Raw genomic sequence first — 26,827 nt, forward strand, 5'->3', positions numbered from 1 at the left:
CAGATGAACAAGTGTCTTCAGAAAGAATAGGCATAAATGGGTTTAGAAAACAGAGAGAACAGGAGTAAAATGTAGTGAGCAGAGCACTCAGAGAAGCCAGATACAATGGAAAGAGTAAAATACTGCAGAGCTTTTTAAGCTACATACAATTGGAACAATGGACTTGATCCAGCCATCTATGTTAAACTGTTAAAATATAGATGAAAAGCAAGATGGAATTCTATAAAGAGTGTTGAGGAACAGTAGAATGAAGAGCTTTAAATCTAAAGAGAGTGAATGCAGTCATTCAATAGGATGGAAATGAAGTCCAAATTGGCATATTTCCCTGGTTAATTTACCTTGTGACCAACTCTGTTCAGTTTTAGGTATTAAGCCATTATTAGCAACAAAACAGTCTTTAAATTGCCACCATTGGAGTTTTTAAGCAACAACATAGTGTACATCCGTGAATTTAATGAATACATGCAACTAACAGTTGGGGACAGGGGGCGAAATTTCCCCCTCTACCCCTGAGTTCTTATAGCTGGAATAATAATAAAATTTACACACGACAGATAACAGTAGAAAAACCAGCTGAATTTTGTGCACACAGAAGATCATAAAATGATGCTCAGAGACTGACCAAAAGCAGGCAGCTTTTGTATCTTTTTACATGAAGAAAAATAAATTTGTGAGGATTTGACAGGATAAATAAACTCAGGTTTGGGTTCTTAATTAGTAAGGAATTTATGCAAAGTTTAGGCTTGGGTAGTAAATTAGTAAAGAAGTAACAAGGTTTGTTAATACAAGCTTCTAGGCCCTGAATTCCCTATGTCTTTTTGCCTCTAGGTACAGCGAGGGCACATTTCACATGGGAGGTTTATTTCCTACCTTCAGAGAGACAGAGAGGAGGGGTCAATATGTCCCTCTTGCATCAGTCGTGTTTTAAGTAACTTTAACTCAAAATAATCAATATGCCATTGAGGCATATTTTGGGGTGGTCCTAACACCACATAAACATACACAGATACATACAAGTAAAAATACAACATATAGCTCTCATATAATTGTAATAATTTAATATTATGGTCTATAGCAATCAGTACACTATATCAAACTTCCTATCCTCCAAAATCAAAAACAAAAAAAGGCTAATTTAGAGTTAATGGCAAAGGTGCAAGTGTACTATTACAAAAACTTGAAAAAGAAAGCTCATCTAGATAACACATGCAACTCACAGAATAGTATACTTTCGAATAATCAGATGACTTAAGTTTTTTAATTAGCTGGAAGTCAATCAGAACATTTGTTTTCTACATTTTGGGAAAACTTTTATTAAATGTATTGACATACTTTCCTATTTTAGTAAGCAGAATAAATGAAATAAAATTTTATTTTCAATGATTTATAGTGTCTCAGGTGATAGTTGTGCATGATTTACAATTTTAAAAAAATGTATCTAAGAAAACTGTGTAGAATGTGACTGGAATTGACAATTTAACCTTGGAAGTTGCTTAAGACCAAGATTCGTGATTTTTGCTTTTGTCTTCTGGCTTGCATTTTGTGTGTGTTCCTTCAATGACTAAGATGCTTAAATAATTTTTCAAGTTAGGTGAAAGTTCTAATATTTTTCATGTATAGTAAACTTAAGCATTACTATATTATTAAGTTTTGAATGAAGGTATTAATTATATTTATGGAAATAGATCTAAAACCTCTGTAGATAGAAACTAAATAAAACTAAAGCCCAAATATCTGTCAATGTTAACAAGTTGGGCCATTGTTAACTCTCAAAAAGAATATGAAAACGTCAGCCATATAATGTCATCCTTTAATACTTCGTTATTGAAAGTTTTAAATACCTATTCTTTTTAAGACTTACTTTTAACTAATATTGACATTATCAAGAATTTAAACAACAGCTACAACAGACTTCAGAAAGAGTGAAGATTTCCTATTACCATAGAACTGTTTTAATATACTGCTATTTCCAGACTTTTCTCCAATACATTGTCAGAAGATAAGAGTAGAAATGTATGTATTTACCACATGAGTATTTCAGTCACTTCAATATTTAGAAGAGAAATCATCATGAACAGCTATTAAAGATAATAAAAGCCAAACTTTTTTTTTTTTAAATAAATTTATTTATTTATTTTTGGCTGTGTTGGGTCTTCGTTGCTGTGCGCGGGCTTTCTCTAGTTGCAGTGAGCGGGGGCTACTCTTTGTCACGGTGCGTGGGCTTCTCACTGCGGTGGCTTCTCTTGTTGCGGAGCATAGGCTCTAGGCGCATGGGCTTCAGTAGTTGTGGCTCATGGGCTCTAGAGTGCAGGTTCAGTAGTTGTGGTGCACAGGCTTAGCTGCTCCGCAGCATATGGGATCTTCCCAGACTGGGGATCGAACCCGTGTCCCCTGCATTGGCAGGTGGATTCTCAACCACTGCGCCACCAGGGAAGCCCCAAACTTACTTTTTTTTTTTCTTTTTTGTGGTACGCGGGCCTCTCACTGTGTGGCCTCTCCCGTTGCGGAGCACAGGCTGCGGACACGCAGGCTCAGCAGCCATGGCTCACGGGCCCAGCCGCTCTGCGGCATGCGGGATCCTCCTGGACCGGGGCACGAATCCATGTCCCCTGCATCGGCAGACGGACTCTCAACCACTGCGCCACCAGGGAAGCCCCCTGAAACTTACTTTTAAAGAGTATTATTTCCATGGAAGAAACAAACATGAAAGAAATTAGTTTTGGGTTAGGAAACACTTTTCTATTGAAACTCAAAAACAACTTTAAAAAGTGAGTTATTTGTTTCTACTATTCAATCTTGCATAGTTTTTGATCAATTATTTTCAATTATATTCAAAAATCAATAAAGAATACAATTGTGAGACTAGATGGGGAAAAGCAAATGAAAACAAAGCAGAATATTGGTAACCAGAGTAATGTTATTCATATTTGGTTATAAAGAAGCTTGAATTCCCTTACTGGATCATAACTGTTTAAGTTATTTTGTCTTGAGATCAATTATTGACATTTACATACTGTTTTATTTCCACTGAATTTTGTAATTTTATTCATTATGTTTATGAGTCTTTTCATGATGTTTGTGGGGGAAAGAACAAAATTGATTTTTAAAAAATAATAAAATCAATCTACTCACTAGTTTAAATGAAGGTATAAGATTATGTAAAATATTTGAAACTTATGGGCTTGTAAGTTTTTAAAAATTAATGCTATTCTTCTGATATAAATCCATTTATACATTTGGATATATGATTGAGCTTACTGTAGCTGAATGGCCTATGTATTAAAGAAGTAAGCACATGAATAATATTACAGCAGAGAATAGAGGACACACAACTAACAAAAAGAATGATATAAATCAAAAAGTTGTCCTACTACATACTGGATCATTTCTATTTCATGACATCATACTTTTATTATCCTTTCACATTTATAAAAGATGTAAAAAAAATGAGCTACGTAGTCTCTTATCAAATCCTCAAATGATCAGACTATACTACAAAGCTACAGTAATCAAAACAGCATGGTAGGAACTTCCCTGGTGGTGCTGTGGTTGAGAATCCACCTGCCAAGGCAGGGGACACAGGTTCGAGCCCTGGTTCAGGAAGATCCCACATGCCGCAGAGAAACTAAGCCCGTGCACCACAACTATTGAGCCTGCACTCTAGAGCCTGTGAGCCACAATGACTGAGCCTGCGTGCCACCACTACTGAAGCCCACACGCCTAGAGCCCGTGCTCTGCAACAAAGAGAAGCCACCGCAATGAGAAGCCTGCACACTGCAGTGAGGAATAGCCCTTGCTCGCTGCAACTAGAGAAAGCCCATACACAGCAACGAAGACCCAACACAGCCAAAAATTAATTAATTAATTAAAAAAAAAGAAAGAAAATGAGGTCCAGAGATCACTAAAAAAATAAAGTAAAACAGTACAGTACTGGCATAAAAACAGACACACAGATCAATGGAACAGAATAGAGAGCCCAGAAATAAACTCACACACTTATGGTCAATTAATCTACAACAACTATACAATGGAGGTAAGAATACACAATGGAGAAAAGACCATCTCTTCAATAAGTGGTGCTGGGAAAACTGGACATCTACATGTAAAACAATGAGATTAGGACATTTCCTCATATCATATAAAAAATAACAAAAAAAATCAAAATAGATTATAGACCTAAATGAAAGACCTGAAACCATAAAACTCCTAGAAGAGAACATAGGTGGAACACTCTAACATAAATCATAGCAATATTTTTTTGAATCTGTTTCCTAAGGCAAAAGAAAAGTAAAAATAAATGGGACCTAATTAAACTTAAAAGCTCTTGCACAGCAAAGGAAACAATCAACAAAACAAAAAGACAACCTATGGAAAGAGAGGAAGTATTTGCAAGTGATATGACTGATAAGGGGTTAATATCCAAAATATACAAACAGCTCATAAAACTCATTATAAAAAAAATGAACATAATTTAAAAATGGGCCGAAGACCTGGATAGACATTTTTCCAAAGAAGACATACAGATGGCCAAAAGACACATGTAAAAATGCTCAACATTGCTAATCATCAGAGAAATGCAAATCAAAACCACAATAAGATATCACCTCACACCTGTCAAAATGGCTATCAAAAAGTCTACAAATAAAAAATGTTGGTGAGGACACGGAGAAAATGGAATCCTAGTACACTGTTGGTGGGATTGCAAATTGGTGTAGCCACTATGGAAAACAGTATGGAGGTTCCTCAAAAAACTAAAAGTAGAATCACCATATGATCGAGCAATTCCACTGCTAGGTATATATCCTAAGAAAATGAAAATACTAATTTGAAAAGATATATGCACCCCAAAGTTCATAGCAGCATTATTTATAATAGCTAATATGTGGAAGCAACCTAAGTGCTCATCAAAAAATGAATGGATAAAGAAGACATGCCATATATATACATATATACATATATATTTATGTATATATATATATACGCCATACATAAATATATATGTATAGGCTGGCTGAAGATCTAGGGAGTTCTAATTCCTTGTTTCTTATATAGCTACGGGCCAAGAAGTTTTATTCTGCACAAAGACAAAGGTGAGATTAGAACCAAGAGTCAACACAGAAGTTCCTGGATCCCATCAAGAATCATACTGACCCCACAAATAGAGATAACTGAATCATCTATCTGTTTTTCTCAGCTGAAGTAGAAAACACCACAATTTAACATTTGCACACATTTTTTCCTGTATCTTTCACAAAGTGAAAGATATCTTTATCTTTCAGTCATTTCTTCAGCCTACTGATGAGAATTTCCAATCAGGTTCACATTTACAGATCTTTGTTCCTAATCAGAGTAATTTTCTCCTGCATTCAATAGACTGTGTGGTTTAATAAGAAATATATTTGGTCTTTCTCTCTGGTTCCTGGCATAAAGCTCCTAAAATCCTTGGAATTTCCTGAGTGGTAGGAGTTCCTTTGTCATTCATAGGAGCCCCTTTAGAGCACATCTGAGTATATACTAATGAGATTACTTAAGACTGGGGTCCTAGATAGTTTATGCTAATGGAATAACTTAGGGTGGTAACCTAGGAGAGGGTCACCAGAAAGACCATGTAATTAGAGTTGGAACTTTCAACCCCACCCCCAACCTCTGGGAAGAGGAAGGTGGTTGGGGGCTGGAGATTAAAGATCTACAAGAACTCTTGAACAATGAGAGTTTGATGAGCTTACAGGTTAGTAAACACATCCATGTGGTGGGAGGGTGATGCCACCTAGTTCTACGGGGACAGAAGCTCCTGTGCTTAGGACCCTTCTGGACCCCACTCCATGTACCTCTTCATCTGTATCCTTTATAATATCTTTCATAATAAACTGGTAAACATAAATGTTTCTCTGAGTTCTGTGAGCCACTCTAGCAAATTAATCCTGATAAGAAGGTTGTGGGAACCCTGATAAGAGGTTGTCAGAAGCACAGGTAACAACCTGAACTTGCAACTGGTGTCTAAAGTGGGGCCAGTCTTGTGAGACTGAGTCCTTACCCTGTGGGATCTAATACTATCTCCAGATAGAGAGTGTCAGAATTGAGTTAAATTTGTATTGATAGTACACCTAGTCAGTGTCTCCTGAGAGAATTGCTTGGTGGTGTGGGAAAAAAAAAAACACACTGAAATGAGTAAAGAATACTGATGACTATGCAAACACCACAGTAATAATTATTGCAGGTAAAAATCATCTATGGATTCCTAAATTAGTAGATGGTAGTATAAAGAAGATATTTGAGCAGAAGAATTTCTAAGAATTTCTCCACATGATACTTTTTAATTACAAATAGAAAAATAGTACCTTTATAGTGGAAAAACCTGGTAAACACCACTTTAAGTGATCAAAGTTAACATCACCAATGATCAGAATAATAATTCATAATAATATCATCATCATAACCATCACCAATGTCAATATCCTGATATGATGCACTAAGGGTACAACAGCATTTCTGTGATATTCTTGCCAAAAATACACAACCTGATCGTGAGAAAATGTCAGAAAAACCCAAACTAATGGACATTCTACATATAAGTGGTCAATAACTCTTCAAAAAGGTCAAGAGTATTGAATGATGAAAACTGGAGAACAGTCACAGATTGGAGGAAACTAAGGAGACATAACTAAGTGTAATATGTGGGTTCTGGATTGGGTCTTGGACAAGAAAAAGGACATTAGTGGGGAAAGCTAGTGAAAGCTGATAAAGTCTGCAGATTAGTTAAGAGTATTTATTATTGTTGACTGCTTGGTTTCAATCATCGTTCTGTTACATAAAATGTTATGTAAAATGCTAACATTAGGGGAAGCTGGGTGAAGGGAAGTGCACTATTTTTTCAGCTTTACTATATATTCAAAATTATTTCTTTAAAAAAAGAATTAGGAATTTGAAATGTAAATTTTGGACAATGTTCCTGACTCAAATTGTCATTTTACTGATGCTTATGTGTAGGAGCAAAACTATCAGTAAGCTCTATTACCACTGTATTTCACACATTCTTCATGAAACTGGGGATCCAGGAAGGTCTTAGGGATCTTCTGTATTTTATTTTCATATCAGAATCAACAAGTAATGTAGTTTATTTTAAAACATGCCTTCCTTTTATGAGAACTTAACTCATAATGAAGCCATCATAGTTTGAAAAAAATCGAACTAATAGGAATTTTTGGTACAGAAATTTAAGCACTCTATTCAGGCAACTGGAATAAGTATAATTATATAATAAAAACGTTATAATGTCCAAAAAACTTTTTTTATTACAAAAGAAGCACTATTTTGGCTTTTTGTTCCAAGTTTTTTACTAATTAATTGAACTAAAAATGTACAAAGTCGTCCCAGAACAAAAAGCAAACTATGTCTTAGCTAGAAAGATGAGAAGTTACTTAGTGACATAGCTAAAAGAAGTGGAATTGTGGAGGAGACAACTAGTTACCTCCCAGCATCTGTTCATCATTTTCCTTTAGTAAAAGAACTCTGATTATTAGCTAGGTACAGTGCTTCCCTTGAAGCTAAGTGTGGCCATTTATTTTGGCCAATGACATACATGGGCTAGTGCTGTATGGGAACTTTCTGGAAGTCTCCTTAAAAACGAAAAGGAAAACAATGTCCCTTTCCTTCGTCCTGTGGTGTAGAATATGACGGAGGAGTTCTAGTTGGATCAGGAGGGAAAAGACCCTAAGGATGATGGCATAATAAAATGGATGGACCCACCAGCCCACGGAACTGCCATACTGACCCTGGAACACCTAAATCCAGACTTACTCTATATGGCAGAGAAATAAATTATATGTTGTTAAACCACTGTTGCTATGATTTCTCTGTTACATGAAGTTCAACCCATTCCTAACTGATACAGGAACATTATCAGAAAAGAGATGTGAAGGACTTTTATATTAAAATTTTAGCAGACAAATACAACTCAGTGATAAGTGAGAAAGACAGCAAATAAGAAATGTAGATCTTAAGAAAGAGTATAAAATGGAAGATGTAAAATGAAGGCAGCAACTGGTTCTGAATGAGTTATATTAGAAGGTCACTGCAAAGTCCTTTAGTATCAGTATAAGGGGCGGCACAGAAGAATAAACTAGAATTTGGGGCTATTAAATAAAGATGAAAAAAGAAATCATACTTAAATTCTCTAAGGTTCTAAATGATTAGAACCTTAGAGAAAATAATTATACTTCAAAATTATTTGGATAAAATTTGGCAGATTGTACTAGTCATTGGCTTTAGTTGCAAGGAAAAGAAAATTACTCTGGTTAATGTAAATAGAAAAGGAATTCATAGGATATTGAATAGCTTATACAATCACCAGGAAAACTGGAAAACCAGGGTCATAGAATGAGTAATTACCAAGGGAAGATGGGTGATCAGAACACAGCATAACACTGCTTATGACATGGATCAACTCAATTAGGGTGCCAATACCTTGCTGCTACATGGGTGCTGCTGGGCCCTGAATGGTCCTGCTGCCATGAGAATGAATTCTAACTATTCCTGCTTCTTTACTTCTCGTGTTTTACATTGAAAGCTCCAGGAAGATGGCCAAACGTAGGTTGCTTCCCAAAACTTTATGAGAGTTTTTAAAAAACGTCTGTATTTTTGAACTTCCATGGTAGGAGATGTGGCCTGCCTTTCCACTAAGGCTCCCACAGTGGCTCCCACACTGGCTCCCACACTGGCTCCCACAGTGGCAAACGAATGGGATTCAAACAGTGAGCACCCAAAAAGAGACAAATATGCAATACATTAAATAATTTGAAATATTTTAATGGAGTTGAACAGGAACATTGATGTTTATCTAAAAAATGTTTTAAGTTGCTTCACATCTATAAAGTGGGTATAGTAGACTATGAGAGTTGCTCTTTTTGTCAGCCCAGATAATTCCCACCCACCCTCTCTTCAGATTCCTTTGGGAAACTCCTCCTTGAACATATGAGTTACTGTTGGGGCTGCTGATCATACGGGTAGGCACACAGGACCTGAAATTGAGATACGGACACTGGGAGAGGGTTCTTTATTTCCTCTACTGTAACTGCTTAACCAGGAGGATGTGAGTCTGAAGCCTCTGGAGGTATTTGCCTGCCACTAGGAGAGAATCTATTTGAAAGATAAAATAATGCAAACCAAGAGATGGAGACAGTCCTGACAGTGGTATTTGAATCTCTGGATGCAGTCTTTCCTTAAGATCTACACTTGGACTTCTCAATTACATGAGCCAATAAATCCTTCTGGGGGTTCAATTACTGTCATTTGCAACCAAAAGTGTTCTGACTTAGTATAATACATAAGATCTAGGAGATAATATTGTCTCTATTTTGAGTCCTACAATTAAAGAGTAATTTGAAAAAATACAGTTCCCTCACTTCTTACAGTGGGGGTAGGAAGGATATTTGGCCATCAGTTCATAAAATATGAAGCACTAAAAAAACAAGTTCATAAGATAGTTTTAAAACTAATGAAAATGCATCTTCTCTGAGCATCAGAGGAACTATGGCTTGGGAAAACAAAAGGTGTGAAGTTAACAATTGCTTGAAAAAGTCTAAAGCAGAAGTAAAAGGCACAGATTTAAGCTATACTATAGGAAATTCATGTTTGATGTAAGAATTTCCTAGTAGAAAATAAGTAATTGAATGTTTCATAAGATTAACTTTTTAAAAAGATAAGAATCTGGCCTGTTTGATGTGGTATAAAGCTTAAATAACATTGTAATAAAAGTGAAGGGAGAGGAACCAAGATGGTGGAGTAGAAGGACGTGCTCTCACTCTCTCTTGCGAGAACACCAGAATCACAACTAGCTGCTAGAAAATCATCGACAGGAAGACACTGGAACTCGCCAAAGAAGAGATACCCCACATCCAAAGACAAAGGAGAAGCCACAATGAGACGGTAGGAGGGGAGCAATCACAGTAAAATCAAATCCCATAACTGGTGGGTGAGTGACTCACAGACTGGAGAACACATACCACAGAAGTCCACCCACTGGAGTGAAGGTTCTGAGCCCCACGTCAGGCTTCCCAACCTGGGGGTCTGGCAATGGGAGGAAGAATTCCCAGAGAATCAGAATTTGAAGTCTAGCAGGATTTCATTGCAGGACTTCGACAGGACTGGGGGATACAGAGACTCCACTCTTGGAGGGCACACACAAACTAGAGTGTGCATCAGGACCCAGGGGAAGGAGCAGTGACCCCAGGGGAGACTGAACCAGACCTACCTGCTAGTATTGGAGGGTCTCCTGCAGAGGCGGGGGGTGGCTGTGGCTCACCGAGGGGACAAGGACACTGGCAGCAGAAGTTCTGGGAAGTACTCCTTGGCGTGAGCCCTCCCAGAGTCTGCCATTAGCCCCACAAAAGAGCCCAGGTAGCCTCCAGTGTTGGGGTGCCTCAGGCCAAACGTCCAACAGGGAGGGAACCCAGCCCCACCCATCAGCAGTCAAGCGGATTACAGTTTTACTGAGCTCTGCCCACCAGAGCAACAGCCAGCTCTACCCACCACTGGTCCCTCCCATCAGGAAACTTGCACAAGCCTCTTAGATAGCCTCATCCACCAGAGAGCAAACAGCAGAAGCAAGAACTACAATCCTGCAGCCTGTGGAACAAAAACCACATTCACAGAAAGATAGACAAGATGAAAAGGCAGAGAGCAATGTATGAGATGAAGGAACAAGATAAAATCCCAGAAAAATAACTAAATGAAGTGGAGATAGACAACCTTCCAGAAAAAGAATTCAGAATAATGATAGTGAAGATGATCCAGGACCTCGGAAAAAGAATGGAGGCAAAGATCGAGAAGATGTAAGAAATGTTTAACAAAGACCTAGAAGAATTAAAGAACAAACAAACAGAGATGAACAATACAATAACTGAAATGAAAACTACACTAGAAGGAATCAATAGCAGGATAACTGATGCAGAAGAACCGATATGTGACCTGGAAGACACAATGGTGGAATTCACAGCAGCAGAACAGAATAAAGAAAAAAGAATGAAAATAAATGAAGACAGCCTAAGAGACCTCTGGGACAACATTAAATGCAACAACATTCACATTATAGGGGTCCCAGAAGGAGAAGAGAGAGAGAAAGGACCTGAGAAAATATTTGAAGAGATTACAGTGGAAAACTTCCCTAACATGGGAAAGGAAACAGCCACACAAGTCCAGGAAGGCAGAGAGTCCCATATAGGATAAACTCAAGGAGAAACACACCGAGACACATAGTAATCAAATGGGCAAAAATTAAAGACAAAGAAAAATAACTGAAAGCAGCAAAGGAAAAATGACAAATAACATACAAGGGAACTCCCATAATGTTAGCTGATTTCTCAGCAGAAACTACAAGCCAGAAGGGAGTGGCATGATATATTTAAAGTGATGAAAGGGAAGAACCTACAACCAAGATTACTCTACCTGGCAAGGATATCATTCAGATTCGATGGAGAAATCTAAAGCTTTACAGACAAGCAAATGCTAAGAGAATTGGGCTTCCCTGGTGGTGCAGTGGTTGAGAGTCCGCCTGCCAATGCAGGGGACACGGGTTCGTGCCCCGGTCCGGGAAGATCCCACATGCCGTGGAGTGGCTGGGCCTGTGAGCCATGGCCGCTGAGCCTGTGCTCTGCAACGGGAGAGGCCACAACAGTGAGAGGCCTGCATACTGCCAAAAAAAAAAAAAAAAAAAAAGCTAAGAGAATTCAGCACCACCAAACCAACTCTACAACATATGCTAAAGGAACTTCTCTAAGTGCGAAACATAAGAGAAGAAAAGGACCTACAAAAACAAACCGAAAACAATTAAGAAAATGGTCATAGGAACATACATATCGATAATTACCTTAAACATGAATGGATTAAATGCTCCAACCAAAAGACACAGGCTTGCTGAATGGATACAAAAACAAGACCCATCTATATGCTGTCTACAAGAGACCCACTTCAGACCTAGGGACACAAACAGACTGAAAGTGAGGGGATGGAAAAAGATATTCCATGCAAATGGAAATCAAAAGAAAGCTGGAGTAGCAATACTCGTATCAGATAAAATAGACTGTAAAATAAAGAATGTTACAAGAGACAAGGAAGGACACTACATAATGATCAAAAGATCAATCCAAGAAGAAGATATAACAATTATAAATATATATGCACCCAACGTAGGAGAACCACAATACATAAGGCAACTGCTAACAACTATAAAAGGGGAAATCGACAGTAACACAATAATAGTGGGGGAATTAAACACCTCACTTACACCAATGGACAGATCATCCAAAATGAAAATAGATAAGGAAAGAGAAGCTTTAAGTGACACAATAGACCAGATAGATTTAACTGATATTTACAGGACATTCCATCCAAAAACAACAGATTACACTTTCTTCTCAAGTGCGCATGGAACATTCTCCAGGATAGATCACATCTTGGGTCACAAATCAAGCCTCAGTAAATATAAGAAAATTGAAATCATATCAAGCATCTTTTCTGACCACATCGCTATGAGATTAGAAATGCATTACAGGGAAAAAAACGTAAAAAACACAAACACATGGAGACTAAACAGTATGTTACTAAATAACCAAGAGATCACTGAAGAAATCAAAGAGGAACTCAAAAAATAACTAGAGAGAAATGACAATGAAAACACGATGATCCAAAACCTATGGGATGCAGCAAAAGAGGTTCTAAGAGGGAAGTTTATAGCTATACAGGCCTACCTCAAGAAACAAGAAAAATCTCAAATAAACAATCCAACCTTACACCTAAAGGAACTAGAGAAAGAAGAACAAAAAAACCCCGAAGTTAGCAGAAGGAAAGAAATCATAAATATCAGAGCAGAAATAAATGAAATAGAAACAAAGAAAACAATAGCAAAGATCAATAAAACTAGAGCTGGTTCTTTGAGAAGATAAACAAAATTGATAAACCATTAGCCAGACTCATCAGGAAAAAGAGGGAGAGGACTCAAATCAATAAAATTAGAAATGAAAAAGGAGAAGTTACAACAGACACCACAGAAATACAAAGCATACTAAGAGACTACTAAAAGCAACTCTATGCCAATAAAATGGACAAATTCTTAGAAAGGTATAACCTTCCAAGACTGAACCAGGAAGAAATAGAAAACATGAACAGACCAATCACAAGTAATAAAATTGAAACTGTGATTAAAAATCTTCCAACAGGGCTTCCCTGGTGGCGCAGTGGTTGAGCGTCCGCTTGCCGATGCAGGGGACACGGGTTCATGCCCCGGTCTGGGAAGATCCCACATGCCGTGGAGCGGCTAAGCCCATGAGCCATGGCCGCTGAGCCTGTGCATCCGGAGCTGCTGCTCCGCAACGGGAGAGGCCACAACAGTGAGATGCCCGCGTAACGCAAAAAAAAAAAAAAAAAAAAAAAAAAGTTTCCAACAAACAAAAGTCCAGGACCAGATGGCTTCACAGGTGAATTCTATCAAACATTTAGAGAACAGTTAACACCTATCCTTCTCAAACTCTTCTAAAAATTGCGGAGGAAGGAACACTCCCAAACTCATCCTATGAGGCCACCATCACCCTGATACCAAAACCAGGCAAAGATACTACAAAAAAAGAAAATTACAGACCAATATCATTGATGAATATAGATGCAAAAATCCTCAACAAAATACTTGCAAACAGAATCCAACATCACATTAAAAGGATCATAAACCATGATCAAGTGGCATTTATCCGAGGGATGCAAGGATTCTTCAATATACGTAAATCAATCAATGTGATACACCATATTAACAAATTGAAGAAGAAAAACCATATGATCATCTCAATAGATGCAGAAAACGCTTTTGACAAAATTCAACTCCCATTTATGATAAAAACTCTCCAGAAAGTGGGCATAGAGGGAACCTACCTCAACATAATAAACGCCATATATGACAAATCCACAGCAAACATCATTCTCAATGGTGAAAAACTGAAACCGTTTCCTCTAAGATCAGGAATAAGACAAGGATGTCCACTCTCACCACTATTATTCAACATAGTTTTGGAAGTCCTAGAGAAGAAAAAGAAATAAAAGGAAAATCAGAGAAGAAAAAGAAATAAAAGGAATACAAATTGGAAAAGAAGACGTAAAACTGTCACTGTTTGCAGATGATATGATACTGTACATAAAGAATCCTAAAGATGCCACCAGGAAACTACTAGAGCTAATCAATGAATTTGGTAAAGTCACAGGATACAAAATTAATGCACAGAAATCTCTTGCATTCCAAAACACTAATGATGAAAAATCTGAAAGAGAAATTAAGGAAACTCTCCCATTTACCACTGCAACAAAAAGAATAAAATACCTAGGTATAAACCTACCTGGGAGAAAAAAAAACCTGTATGCAGAAAACTATAAGAAACTGATGAAAGAAATTAAAGATGATACCAACAGATTGGGAGATATACTTCGTTCTTGGATTGGAAGAAACAATATTGTGAAAATGACTATGCTACCCAAAGCAATCTACAGATTCAATGCAATCCCTATCAAATTACCACTGGCATTTTTTACAGAACTAGAACAAAAGTCTTAAAATTTGTATGGAGACAGAAAAAACCCCGAATAGCCAAAGCAGTCTTGAGGGAAAGAAACAGAGTTGGAGGAATCAGACTCCCTGACTTCAGACTATACTTCAAAGTACAGTAATCAAGACAATATGGTACTGGCACAAAAACAGAAACATAGATCAATGGAACAAGATAGAAAGCTCAGAGATAAACCCATGCACCTATGTTCAACTAACCTATGACAAAGGAGGCAAGGATATACAATGGAGAAAAGACAGTCTCTTCAATAAGTGGTACTGGGAAAACTGGACAGCTACATGTAAAAGAATGAAATGAAAACACTTCCTAACACCATATACAAAAATAAACTCAAAATGGATTCGAGACCTAAGTGTAAGACTGGACACTATAAAACTCTTAGAGGAAAACATAGGAAGAACACTCTTTGACATAAATCACAGCAAGATCTTTTTTGATCCACCTCCTAGAGTAATGGAAGTAAAAACAAAAATAAACAAATGGGACCTAATGAAACTTCAAAGCTTTTGGACAGCAAAGGAAACCATAAACAAGATGAAAAGACAACCCTCAGAATGGGAGAAAATATTTGCAAACAAATCAACAGACAAAGGATTAATCTCCAAAATATATAAACAGCTCATGCAGCTCAATTTTAAAAAAACAAACAACCCAATCCAAAAATGGGCAGAAGACCTAAATAGACATTTCTCCAAAGAAGACATACAGATGGCCAAGAAGCACATGAAAAGTTGCTCAACATCACTAATTATTAGAGAAATGCAAATCAAAACTACAGTGAGGTATCACCTCACACCAGTTAGAATGGGCATCATCAGAAAATCTACAAACAACAAATGCTGGAGAAGGTGTGGAGAAAAGGGAACCCTCTTGCACTGTTGGTGGGAATGTAAATTGATACAGCCACTATGGAGAACAGTATGGAGGTTCCTTAAAAAACTAAAAATAGAACTACCATATGACCCAGCAATCCCACTACTGGGCATATACCCTGAGAAAACCATAATTCAAAAAAGAGAGATGTACCACAATGTTCACTGCAGCACTATTTACAGTAGCCAGGACATGGAAGCAACCTAAATGTCCATCGACAGATGAATGGATAAAGAAGATGTGGCACATATATACAATGGAATATTACTCAGCCATAAAAGGAATGAAATTCGGTAATTTGTTGAGACGTGGATGGATCTAGAGACTGTCACACAGAGCGAAGTAAGTCAGAAAGAGAAAAACAAATATCGTATATTAACGCATATATGTGGAACCTAGAAAAATGAACCTCTTTGCAGGGCAGAAATTGAGACACAGATGTAGAGAAGAAACGTATGGACACCAAGGGGGGAAAGTGGTGGTGGTGGTGGTGGTGGTGGTGTGATGAATTGGGTGATTGGGATTGACATGTATACACTGATGTGTATAGAATTGATGACTAATAAGGCCCTGCTGTATAAAAAATAAAATTAAATTTAAAAATTTAAAAAAAGAGGGAGGAGATATGGGGATATATGTATATGTATAGCTGATTCACTTTGTTATACTGCAGAAACTAACACACCATTGTAAAGCAATAAAGACGTTAAAAAATAAAATAAAATAAAATAAAAAATAAATAAATAAATATGAAAAAAAAACGTGAAGGGACCCATTGTAGTCATTTCTGTCATTACCTGTCAATATAATCTTAACTTCTCTGGACCCCTGTTTTCTCACCTCTTTTTTTTTTTTTCGCGGTACGTGGGCCTCTCACTGTTGTGGCCTCTTCCGTCGCGGAGCACAGGCTCCGGACGCGCAGGCTCAGCGGCCATGGCTCACAGGCCTAGCCGCTCCGCGGCATGTGGGATCTTCCTGGACTGGGGCACGAACCCATGTCCCCTGCATCGGCAGGCAGACTCTCAACCACTGCGCCACCTGGGAAGCCCTCTCACCTCTTAACACAAGCATCTCTTTCACCTCTAAAATTGTGACTGAGCATTAAAAGCTCATCTTGGTCTCACAATTACATTTCTTTAAACTACCAACATACATGCGCTAGTAGGACAGATGTCAAAATACTAATTTGAGCATAACAGAGAACAGAATTTGGGGATGTTCATTTTAAAAATTCTTTTTCCAACTGCTTTATGCATTTCATTTTTTCATTGTTTTGTACTCTTAAATCTATTAACTGGCCCTTTTTACAACTTCTGATACATATCTAGAAATCCATCCATAACTTTGTGATCATTGTAGTAAAATATAGAACATAAAATTTACCATTTTAACTTTTTTATTTTTTAATTGTGGTAAAAGATACATAAAATTTACCATCTGAACCACCTTTAATTGTACAGTCCAGTGGCATTAAGTACACTGTTGCACAGCCATCTATCTCTAGACCTCTTTTCACCTTGCAAAACTGATATTCCATTGTAATAATATTCCATCGTAAGTATATACCATATTTTGCTTATCCATTCGCCTGTCGACAGACAAGGTTTGTTTCTCCCTTTTGGATATTGTGAATAATGCTGCTATGAACATTGGTGTAAAAATATCTGTTCGGGCTTCCCTGGTGGCGCAGTGGTTGAGAGTCCGCCTGCCGATGCAGGGGACGCGGGTTCGTGCCCTGGTCCGCGAGGATCCCATATGCCGCGGAGCTGCTGGGCCCGTGAGCCGTGGCCGCTGAGCTTGCGCGTCCGGAGCCTGTGCTCCGCAGCGGGAGAGGCCACAGCAGTGAGAGGCCCGCGTACCGCAAAAAAAAAAAAAAAAAAAAAAAAATCTGTTCAAGTCCCTGTTTTCAATTCTTTTGGAATATACCCAGAACTAGAATTTCTGAATCAAATTCCAAGTTTAATTTTTTTGAGGAACCACCATATCATTTTCCACAGCATTTGCACCATTTCATATTTTCATCAGCAGTGCATGTGGGTTCCAGCTTGGGAATACTTTTAAACATAAAAAAATTAATTATTTTTAAATAACATATAGTGCTTGCAAAACAACACTGAAATGATTGTCTAAAACACCACCATGCTAATACAACTATCATTTTCTAAAATCTAAATGCTTTCTCACTTGTATATTTTTACAGAATTATACTTTATATATTTTTTGGGTTTTTCCACATTATAAATCTAAGCATTTTCCATGATATTAGAAACCCAACGTAATTATCATTTTAATATTTGAATTATATTCAACTAAAGGGAAATATTTTCTTAATCATACCTCTGAACATTCAAATTGCTTCCACTTTTACACCATTAAAAATATGCAATAAACACATACACATATAAATCCTTTTTCTTCTGTTGAATACTTTCCATAGGAAGGTATTAATCAGCTAAAAGATGTGCACTTTTTTACAGAGTTTTTGGTAAATATCACTAATTTTTTTTTTTTAACAAAGGAATCATATAGATTTGTATTACCCCAGCACTCTCACCAGAAGGAGCTGTGATGGGAGGTACCGTTATCCTTCTTCGTATCACTAATTCTCTAACAGATTGCTTATCACCTAGCAAACACACGTTTACTAATAGAATTCATGAATGAATAAATGAGAATGCCATTTAACTGAATCCTAACTATCACTGAATCTTATTTCATTTGCTAATTTAAGAGAACCAGTGCATTTTGGACTGGTTTAAACTATTTATTTTAACACAGTTAAAAATTTGGCCTTCAAATCAGGAGGTCCATAAAAGAATGACAATATGTAGGTCTTCTTGGCATTTACACATTTTCCTATACATTTCCAAGTGTAATATAATTCCACTCAATTATAACCTTTCTTTCTAAACATAAAATATTACTGTGGGACCACTTTCCTAACTTGCATAGTTTATGGTATTAGGTAGATACATCTCCTATTTAGCATTTATGTATAAGCAAATAAAATAGTATCAGCCATACTCTACTTATCATAACTGAAGTATAACTGGCTCTATGTTTTCTTTGTTCTTTTTTCTTATGAATTTTCTATTGATTAAACTGTTGAGTCCTTTGACATTAAATGTTTCTTTTCATCTTTGTATCTGCCAAACTGACTAGCACAAAAAAAGGATCTGTACATAGTAGGTAACAATAAATATTCTGGTATATTTATTACGCTATATATTTATTTTCTATTTGATCTAATTGAGAATAATTTTAAAGAATCATGATACAAATAAAGTATATATGCATTAAAAATACACATTACAAAGATCCCCTCTTTATGTTAAAGTAGTAGAATAAAATTATCAGATAAAAAGGAAGCTTTAAACTATCCTAATGTTTAATGTAGTATTCAAGTCTTCTTCATAGATTGTAAATTATAATGGGAATGTTACTAGAACTGTCAAATTCTTCCCAAAGCAATCTTCAAGCTAATCAACATAGACAATCACTCTTTTCACTTCTATAGCAAAAGGAAAATTTTAAGCAATATCTTTTGACTGTCTTGAAAATTGCTTAGTTGGAGGCTTTATTTTAAAATGCAACAAGCCTGAAATATTAAATGTAATTTGCAATGCAGCCTAGAGAAAGAATGAAGCATTTAGTACATTTTTCCTAACTGTTTCTGGTTGCTGCCTGGGTAGCTCCAGCACTTCTCTATCTTCAAAATCACCTTTGAGGGTTTCAACATCTTTTGACCACTACTTTTAATCAAAAAGGCTAAACATAAAATAATTTGACTCTTATGTGGCAAAAATCTTAACAACACTGGCTTTGACATTTTTATTTAATTGACCTTAAACAGAGATTCCTCAGAAAGTAAACTGTTGGCACTTAGTGAATTCTGATTAAGGTGACACATTACCCGATGTTAACATTGACAGAAATCACTGTCCCAGGAAAAAGTGGTCAATACTGAAGTTAGCAGAGTTTAGCTTTCCAATGATAATCATGTTTGTTTAGGTCTGCCTGACAATAAATAAGGCTCAATCTTTTGTTAAAAGATTGTTATTTAGAAAACTCATACACCTTAAAAATTTTGCACACACAAAAATGTTATAGCCTGTCTTTATTTCCACCCATACCATGAGATGTTTAACACGAAAATAATACAAAAGCAAAAATACAGAATTAAATGGAAATTTATGAGATGTAGCCCAATCTCTTAAAAGGAGCAAAGTGAAGTCCAGAGAGTTTGACTTGTTCAATGTCAAATTATTGAGTTTCTTGCAGAGAGTGAATTATAATTCAGATCTCATTATTTCTGATTAAATATGCTTTCTATAGTTCTATGAAAATCATTGGCCTTGCCCTTCACACTAAGAGCACTGTTTTCTTAATTTTCCACTATTTTAATCTGCAATAAAGTTCCCACATCCATTTATCCAACATGGAAGAAGAAAGCAGTTGTTGAGTTCATGCTTCGATAAGGAGAGAGGAAAATACCGGTCTAGTAAATGGAGGTTATGAAAAGAAAAGTGGGCAAAGTATTTCAGAATGTTGTCAGGTAGAGCTGCTTTTATTTCTGAATAGAAGGAGTCATTCTCTTTGGGAGGAGGCAGTAATGGATGGGATGTTGGGGTTATAATCGAAAGGAGGGGAAAAACAGCTCAGTGCCCTCCTCATTGTTCTTAACGACTGTTCATTGTCTAATAAGGCAAACACTATTCACTACGTGCATCAGGAGAATCAGGAGAAAAAGGAATAAATTTTATTTCCGGAAGAATCCACATCATATTCAACTTTGTATTTTTATGATGTATTATAGTTTTAAAGAAAATGTATAGTGGGGGAAAGAGACATAGATGAACAAAGGAAGTCTTTTTATAGAGTAAATGTAAGTTTTAGGTTTTCATAGCCCAATGTTCTAGCCCAGTGTACATTTGGGCATATCAATGATACAAGAACAAGTTGCCCAGGGATACTGGATTGTAGAATTCAGAGTGTACGACTGTACTCTAACTGGGCCATTTGGCGGAGATGGGGGGAGTTTCATTTGATTTTTTCAGTAGAGAGCATGAGTATTTGTTTGGTATTACATGTGTTAGGAAGGGCATATATGCCCTTATGCCCTTAAAATAAAGCTTATCTCTAAAATTTTATTCATTATTGTTGCCAGGAGAAAAAGTTATAAGGGAAAAAATTCACAGGGAAAAAAGAATCCACAGACAAGTTTTATATAAAAACCACAAACAAAAATGATTGTTTCTTTTTCTTTTTGCGGTACATGGGCCTCTCACTGTTGTGGCCTCTCCCGTTGCGGAGCACAGGCTCCAGATGCGCAGGCTCAGAGGCCATGGCTCATGGACCTAGCCGCTCCGCAGCATGTGGGATCTTCCTGGACCGGGCCACGAACCCGTGTCCCCCTGCATCGGCAGGCGGACTCTCAACCACTCTGCCACCAGGGAAGCCCTCATTGTTTCTTAACATATGGTTATTTCTACAAGTAAATGCATCTCTTTCTTGCACGCTGCTCTTTACTGGTATATACATTTTCCACTAATTACAAAGTCTTTTAGGAAGAAAATTTCTATGTAAAAACATGAATGTTACTGGCTTGAAATTTATAGACAGAGTTTTTTTAATGCAGTAGGATTAATGATTGTTCCGATATTCATTTCTATACACTGGTTTTCGTTTAAACCAAGAGCCTAAAAAGCACCTCTGGCAAATTTTTTTTAAATTACTAGCATAAATTTTATTAAAAATTGTTGTGCTTTAAAATTATATTGCTAAAGACAAACTACGTATGAAAATTTTTTCCATTAATACCTAGTCATTGTTGGTTCAATAAAACAGGATTATCATGTATTTTATTTTATATGTTATATATAACAGATACTTTTGATATGTATATATGTGTATGAATACACTAATCTGTGTATATTTTACACATATACTAAAATTAGGATTTTATACCCAACATTAGAAAGAAACCCTAATAATTTTGAGAATGTATACATAAATTCAGTAAATGTTCTCATTTAGCATAAAATGAACTAACTTTAAGGATTCCTATCGATGTAACTCTGAAGTGGTCAAGATTTTAAGCAGTCTCTGATGATCAGAGCTCAAAACTTACCAGTATACCAAATGACTTATTGTAACTTTTAACTGTAATATAACACTAAAAAATAGCATTTTTCTCCCTATGAAAGCATCAATACTGTAATCATTTATTCACAGAAGCTAGCAACTACATTTTTCAAATTATTTTCTGGATTACAAGTATTATTATAAAAACAAAAATCCACTGTGCCAGTTTTCTGGTTATACAGCAGCTTGGTGGAGTTTGGGGAAGGGTAGGGGGGGTGTTTTTGATTGTCAACTTATTTTTGTTTGTTGGCTATTTTACGATTTAAAGATTATAAACGCAATACATATTGATTGCTAAAAATAAATTACCAGTGTAAGAGTAAAGGTAAAAAGTAAAAGTCCCCTTCCTATAAAACCCCAGATGGGCTTCCCTAGTGGTGCAGTAGTTGAGAGTCCGCCTGCCGATGCAGGGGGACACGGGTTCATGCCCCAGTCCGGGAAGATCTCACATGCCGCGGAGCGGCTAGGCCCGTGAGCCGTGGCCGCTGAGCCTGCGCGTCCGGAGCCTGTGCTCCGCAACGGGAGAGGCCACAACAGTGACAGGCCCGCATACCGCAAAAAAAAAAAACCAAAAAAACCCCCAGTTTACCTCTTCAGAGGTTGAATTATATCATAGTTTCCTATGTGTCCATTAAAGATAAGTTTATACAAACCACGCTCATGCATACATCTAGTTTTTACATAAGATCATACTATACAAACTGTAGTGTAATTTAAAAATTTCATACTTAAGTTGGACATGCTTGCATAGCAGTACATGTAGGTGTACATCCTTTTTAAATTAATTTATTTAAAACTGTTCCCTATTTAAGAATGTTTTGCATTTTGCTATTGCAAAGTTTTAAGTACATTTTTGTACAAATATTGCTACCTACTTAGGTGAGATATCTGTAAAGGAGGGTATCTGTAAGGTATGTTTCTAGAGATAAAATTTCTCTGTCAAAGAGAATTGCATTTAAAATTTCTAGATGGAGCCAAGCTAAGTTTCAAAACGTACCTCTAAACTGCTATCCCACCAAAGCTGGTTATTGTTGATATTGTTGTTGTTATTTATATTTTTTGTATAATTTTACTTGCCAAATGTGGTTTCATATCCCCTAAATTATTTATCTGTGAGTAATCTCCAATTTTCATGTTTTTAAATATATTAACCTGAAGAGGGCATCACAATGCAAGCTCTAGGAAGTAATTCTAACCAGTGTGGACTTTTCCATTCAACAGCAATAGTATCATGAGTCTGGAGACATTATGAGAGGGTATATAAGCTTTCTTCTACCTTTAGGCAAATTACACCTAACCCTCCCCCACCGCCACATTCTTATTTAATTACAACTTCAAACAGAAATTTTATCAGGCAAACTGTTTACTGCATTTCCTTATATATTCATTCCATAGGAAAGTGAAAATAATGTTCACACAATTCTAAACAATTGGTACACTTATAAACAAAGAAGTTAGCAGGCAAATGCCAGGAAAAGGACACCAACTTGAGGTTACTAACTTCAGTTCTAGCATTAGAAATTAATGTTACTAATAATAAGACATCTTTTTCTTGGTAACATTGTCAACAGAAGAGGTTAACTGATGTTCCAAACTTAATACAGGACACTGGGGATAAAGACTATGAAATCTGCAGAGTCAACTCTTATTTATATATGCCAAAATAAAGGGGAATCATTGTTATTAATTCAGATCTGCATGTAACTTAATTTTTGTAAAGAGTGAAATTGTAAATATGCCTGGGGATATTTACAGAGTTTGGTTACGCTTAAAATTTGATCTTTCAGTGAAGTTATATTCACAAACTTTTACAAAATGTAACATAACTTTAAAAAATGAAACTTTAGCCTTTTAAATACTGCAATTTAGTGATTTCCAGGCTACTAATAATTTTGTGTTCCTTTTTAAATGACTATGTAAAGTAAGTTCCAGTGGTGATAACTTTCTAAAACAATATTAATTGAACCACCTCTAGAATTAAAAATCTAATCTATGGAGTTACTGATGTGAAATAATTAAATTTAAAAGCTACACAATAAAATTCAAATTTCTTCATCAAAATCAAAACCTGAGAAACTCTATCCTTTCACCCTACAGGAATTACTGTAAGATTTTCAGAACTGTAATTTAAAATATATTGTCTTTTATAACAAAGCTTAAAACCAATTAATGGCAAAGCTATGATTATATTATACGTTATTTGTTCTACTTATGAATGTTTGTGTGGTATGAGATATTTTCTATAATAAAGGAAGCTTCAGTATGAAACTTTACAATTAACAAGTGGTCACTCCCTGTCTTTAATATCCTCATAACCCAATGTCACCCAACTCAAGTGCCTGTGAATATGCTGGAACATACTAAAATTTCTACCCATCACATGCCCATTCACTTGGCCTTTGTATACATTTACATGCATATCACGATCTGTGATATAAATGCAATGAGATGAATTTCAACAAGCCATGTAAGAAATCAATCATTTTATAGTCCCTTTCGTCTTCTCTCCTGATGCTTTTCTTTGCAGCCACTAATATCCAAATCTTGGCATTCAATTCCAATATTGTGATTTCAACTTTTTTAAAAATGTAGAATACTGGGAGGGTACAGAGAGGGTAACTTTCACATAGGAGCTCCTTGGTTTCAGGGAGACTGAAAGGAGGTTCAAAGGACCCTCTTGCATCCGCTATTCCTTAAGTAACTTTAATTCAAAATAATCAATATGCCACTGTGGAATATTTTGGGGTGGCCTGCCCAGGCCCCAGTAGTTCTAACTCAGGCTTCCAGACCCCAGAGCTTCTACTCTTAACCACTCTATATTGACTTCCTAGCGGTAGCTGATGCTTCAAAGATGCTTAATGTGGTACCGTGACCCATGATGACTGAGGTTCCCCAAAAGACTGGAAAACATTAGGGATGGACTAAATACACACTTCCTCTTCACATCAAACTAGGAAAAGTCCTATCTGCAAATTGTATCGTCGAAAGCAAGTATATATGTACCTCATTGTCATGGATGGCGCCCAGGGTTTTCTTCCATATGCTTTCAACAAACTACATTTTTCCTCTAGATAGATTTATATCTTCTTTTTTTATAAGCCTTGGCTTTCTTTTGATTAATACCAAAAGGTTTTCCCCATTATGGCCTGAAAACCTAAGTGCTTAAGAACTAAGCCATCATTTTCAGTAAAGCCACAAAAGAAACAAAAAAGGGCGCATTCATAGTTTTTAGATAAGGAGATCCTTATCTAAAGACGGTCCTCAAGCCAATCAGAAGTCTCGTGTATGCAGAACTGCTAGGTTATCAATCACGTGGGAAAACTCGGGTACCTTGATACCGACAAATTGGCTTCAACGTTCCGGTACACGTACCTCTAAATCGTCAGAGACCAATTTAAAGATCTCAGGGGCCGCCTCCTGGGCTCCCAACTGGCAACTTGGAAGGTGTCCAGAACTTGGAGAAGCAATGAAACTGGGTGGAAAATGGAGGCAGTGGGTGATGGGCATGCGTTTAATTTTTAAACTAGCAAAACTGGGGACTTCGCGGGCACCCTGTAAAGATTCCCGGCCCTGAAATTAATACCACAATAATAGTCTGCCAGTTTTTTTGTTTTGTTTTGTTTTTGATGGAACACGGTAACTTTGCCTTATTTTATTAATAAACAGATACTTTAGTGGCATGTTTCACTTATGGGTATTTTGGTTCCTAGTATTTAAAATACAGTCACAAATCCAATCATGGGGGGGGAAATGCAATAAAGGGGCGACAGCGAACACGTATATGTATGAAGTATCACTTAAAAGCATTTATTACCGTCGGTGTGTTGGGTGGTGACGGCCAAAGTGCGGCTGTGGTTAATGTACGTCGCAGAACCCTGAGCGGCTGGAGTCGCACTACGCCGGGACTCGTCAGTCGGATCACTGGGCACCTCACGCTCTAAAAATGGCGGCCTCGCCTCTATCCACCAGAGAGCACTACCCCAGAGGAACATTACGTCACCAGGGCAACGACGCTCTTGCGTAAGGGCGCGACGCGGGTGAAAGTTCAGGGCTGACGCTGTGAACCCTGACGCTGCGAACCCTGACGCTGCGAACCCTGGCGCCGCGTCTGGGCCCAAGGCGAGGCTGGAACCCAAGCGACTCCCAAGGTTTTCGGCCAGGCGAGCGTTGGCCCGGGCCTGGGAGCGGACGAAGCGCGCCTCTCCCTGCGCTCGGCCTCGCCTGGTGGGCCGGAGGCTGGACGCCCAGACGCGACCTCAGGCTAAGGGGCGGGGCGAGCGGAGCGCCCGGCCCTCCCCAGAGCACGCGAGTTCCGTTCCGCGCCGGGTGGCGCCCGCTGGAGTTGACGTTAGCCATGGAAACGGGGAGCGGGTCGAGACGTCACCGCGGTAAGCTGGTTGCCCCGGCCGCCACAGCTCTTCTGCCTCCGCGTTCGGACCGCAGGCAGCCTCCCGGCGGGAGCGCCCTATACGGGTTTACCTGCAAAAACGCAGTCCCCCGGATGCCTTCGCGTCGCCTCTTCCTTCAGGTGACTCGAGGTACGTTAGATTCCCGACACCCACCTGGGAACTTCTTGGTAGCCTTAATTTCCAAGGCTGTGCAGAGTGATTATTGCACTTTTTAAGACGTGAGATGAGCTCAGTCGCTAGAGGCATCAATCTGGTGTGATTTTAATTTTCTTTCGTAAGGCAGCGTTAGCCCGTTGAGTTTTAGCATTTTATTTCTAAGAGACACTTGCGAAATGGAAAATGGCCCTTTCAGTCTTAGTTTAGGGATGGCTTTGTTATCCCAATAAAGTTTACACACTATGCCCCTTACTACTGTGTTCATTCTCTCTTTTGTCTCCCCTTTTGCCCCATAGTGGTCAAATCATGGACCCCTGAACAGGAACAACTCTTTCCCCACTGATCTGCATCCTCTCTCCACAGCCCGCTGTTTATCAAGGGCCAACATTTACTTCAATGAAGTCTACTCCATCAGAAGTCACTTATCAGGCCTCTGAACTGATTTTCTCTCTTATTCAGCTGTATAATATTAGGTGGATTTTTCCTTTGTTAGCTCATTTCTGCATTTAGGGCAAAGACCATCCTTTATATTATTGAGTGTCTACTACCACCTGTGCCAAATTTCCAAACCGTTATCATAGCATCCAAAGCCAGTTCACACGTTGCCATTTTAGTAATTTAACTGTTTGGGCACCTGACCATTGC

General features: G+C 37.6%; 2 protein-coding genes and 1 long non-coding RNA gene across 6 annotated transcripts in view; 2 read left to right on the forward strand and 1 right to left on the reverse strand.

Moving 5' to 3' along the window:
• The window catches only part of RTN1 (reticulon 1), a 413,685-nt gene extending 388,016 nt beyond the window's left edge, over positions 1–25,669 (reverse strand). Inside the window, exons 1-2 of one of the 2 annotated variants that reach the window (XM_049706379.1) lie at positions 25,432–25,553; positions 13,915–14,058 (exon numbers count right to left, since the gene is read on the reverse strand). Coding sequence is in view for 1 of the 2 variants with exons in the window: in XM_049706380.1 (XP_049562337.1) it covers positions 25,432–25,609 (178 nt within the window). In the remaining variant the exon portion in view is untranslated. Of the gene's footprint in view, positions 1–13,914; positions 14,059–25,431 lie in introns of both variants that reach the window. The other variant, XM_049706380.1, reaches the window with a different exon arrangement.
• LOC125963586 (uncharacterized) overlaps positions 14,498–26,827 on the forward strand; it is a 125,401-nt gene continuing 113,071 nt past the window's right edge. The window contains exon 1 of the long non-coding RNA XR_007475754.1: positions 14,498–15,526. This is a non-coding gene — a long non-coding RNA (uncharacterized LOC125963586). The remainder of the gene's footprint in view (positions 15,527–26,827) is intronic.
• Positions 25,864–26,827, forward strand: part of PCNX4 (pecanex 4) — a 42,103-nt gene continuing 41,139 nt past the window's right edge. For 2 of the 3 annotated variants that reach the window (XM_012536545.3, XM_033404660.2), the window contains exon 1: positions 25,864–26,155. The gene's annotated coding sequence lies outside the window, so the exon portion shown is untranslated. The remainder of the gene's footprint in view (positions 26,156–26,827) is intronic. The other variant, XM_033404659.2, reaches the window with a different exon arrangement.

This window comes from Orcinus orca, chromosome 2 (assembly GCF_937001465.1).
Source record: "Orcinus orca chromosome 2, mOrcOrc1.1, whole genome shotgun sequence".
Taxonomy (NCBI): domain Eukaryota; kingdom Metazoa; phylum Chordata; class Mammalia; order Artiodactyla; family Delphinidae; genus Orcinus; species Orcinus orca.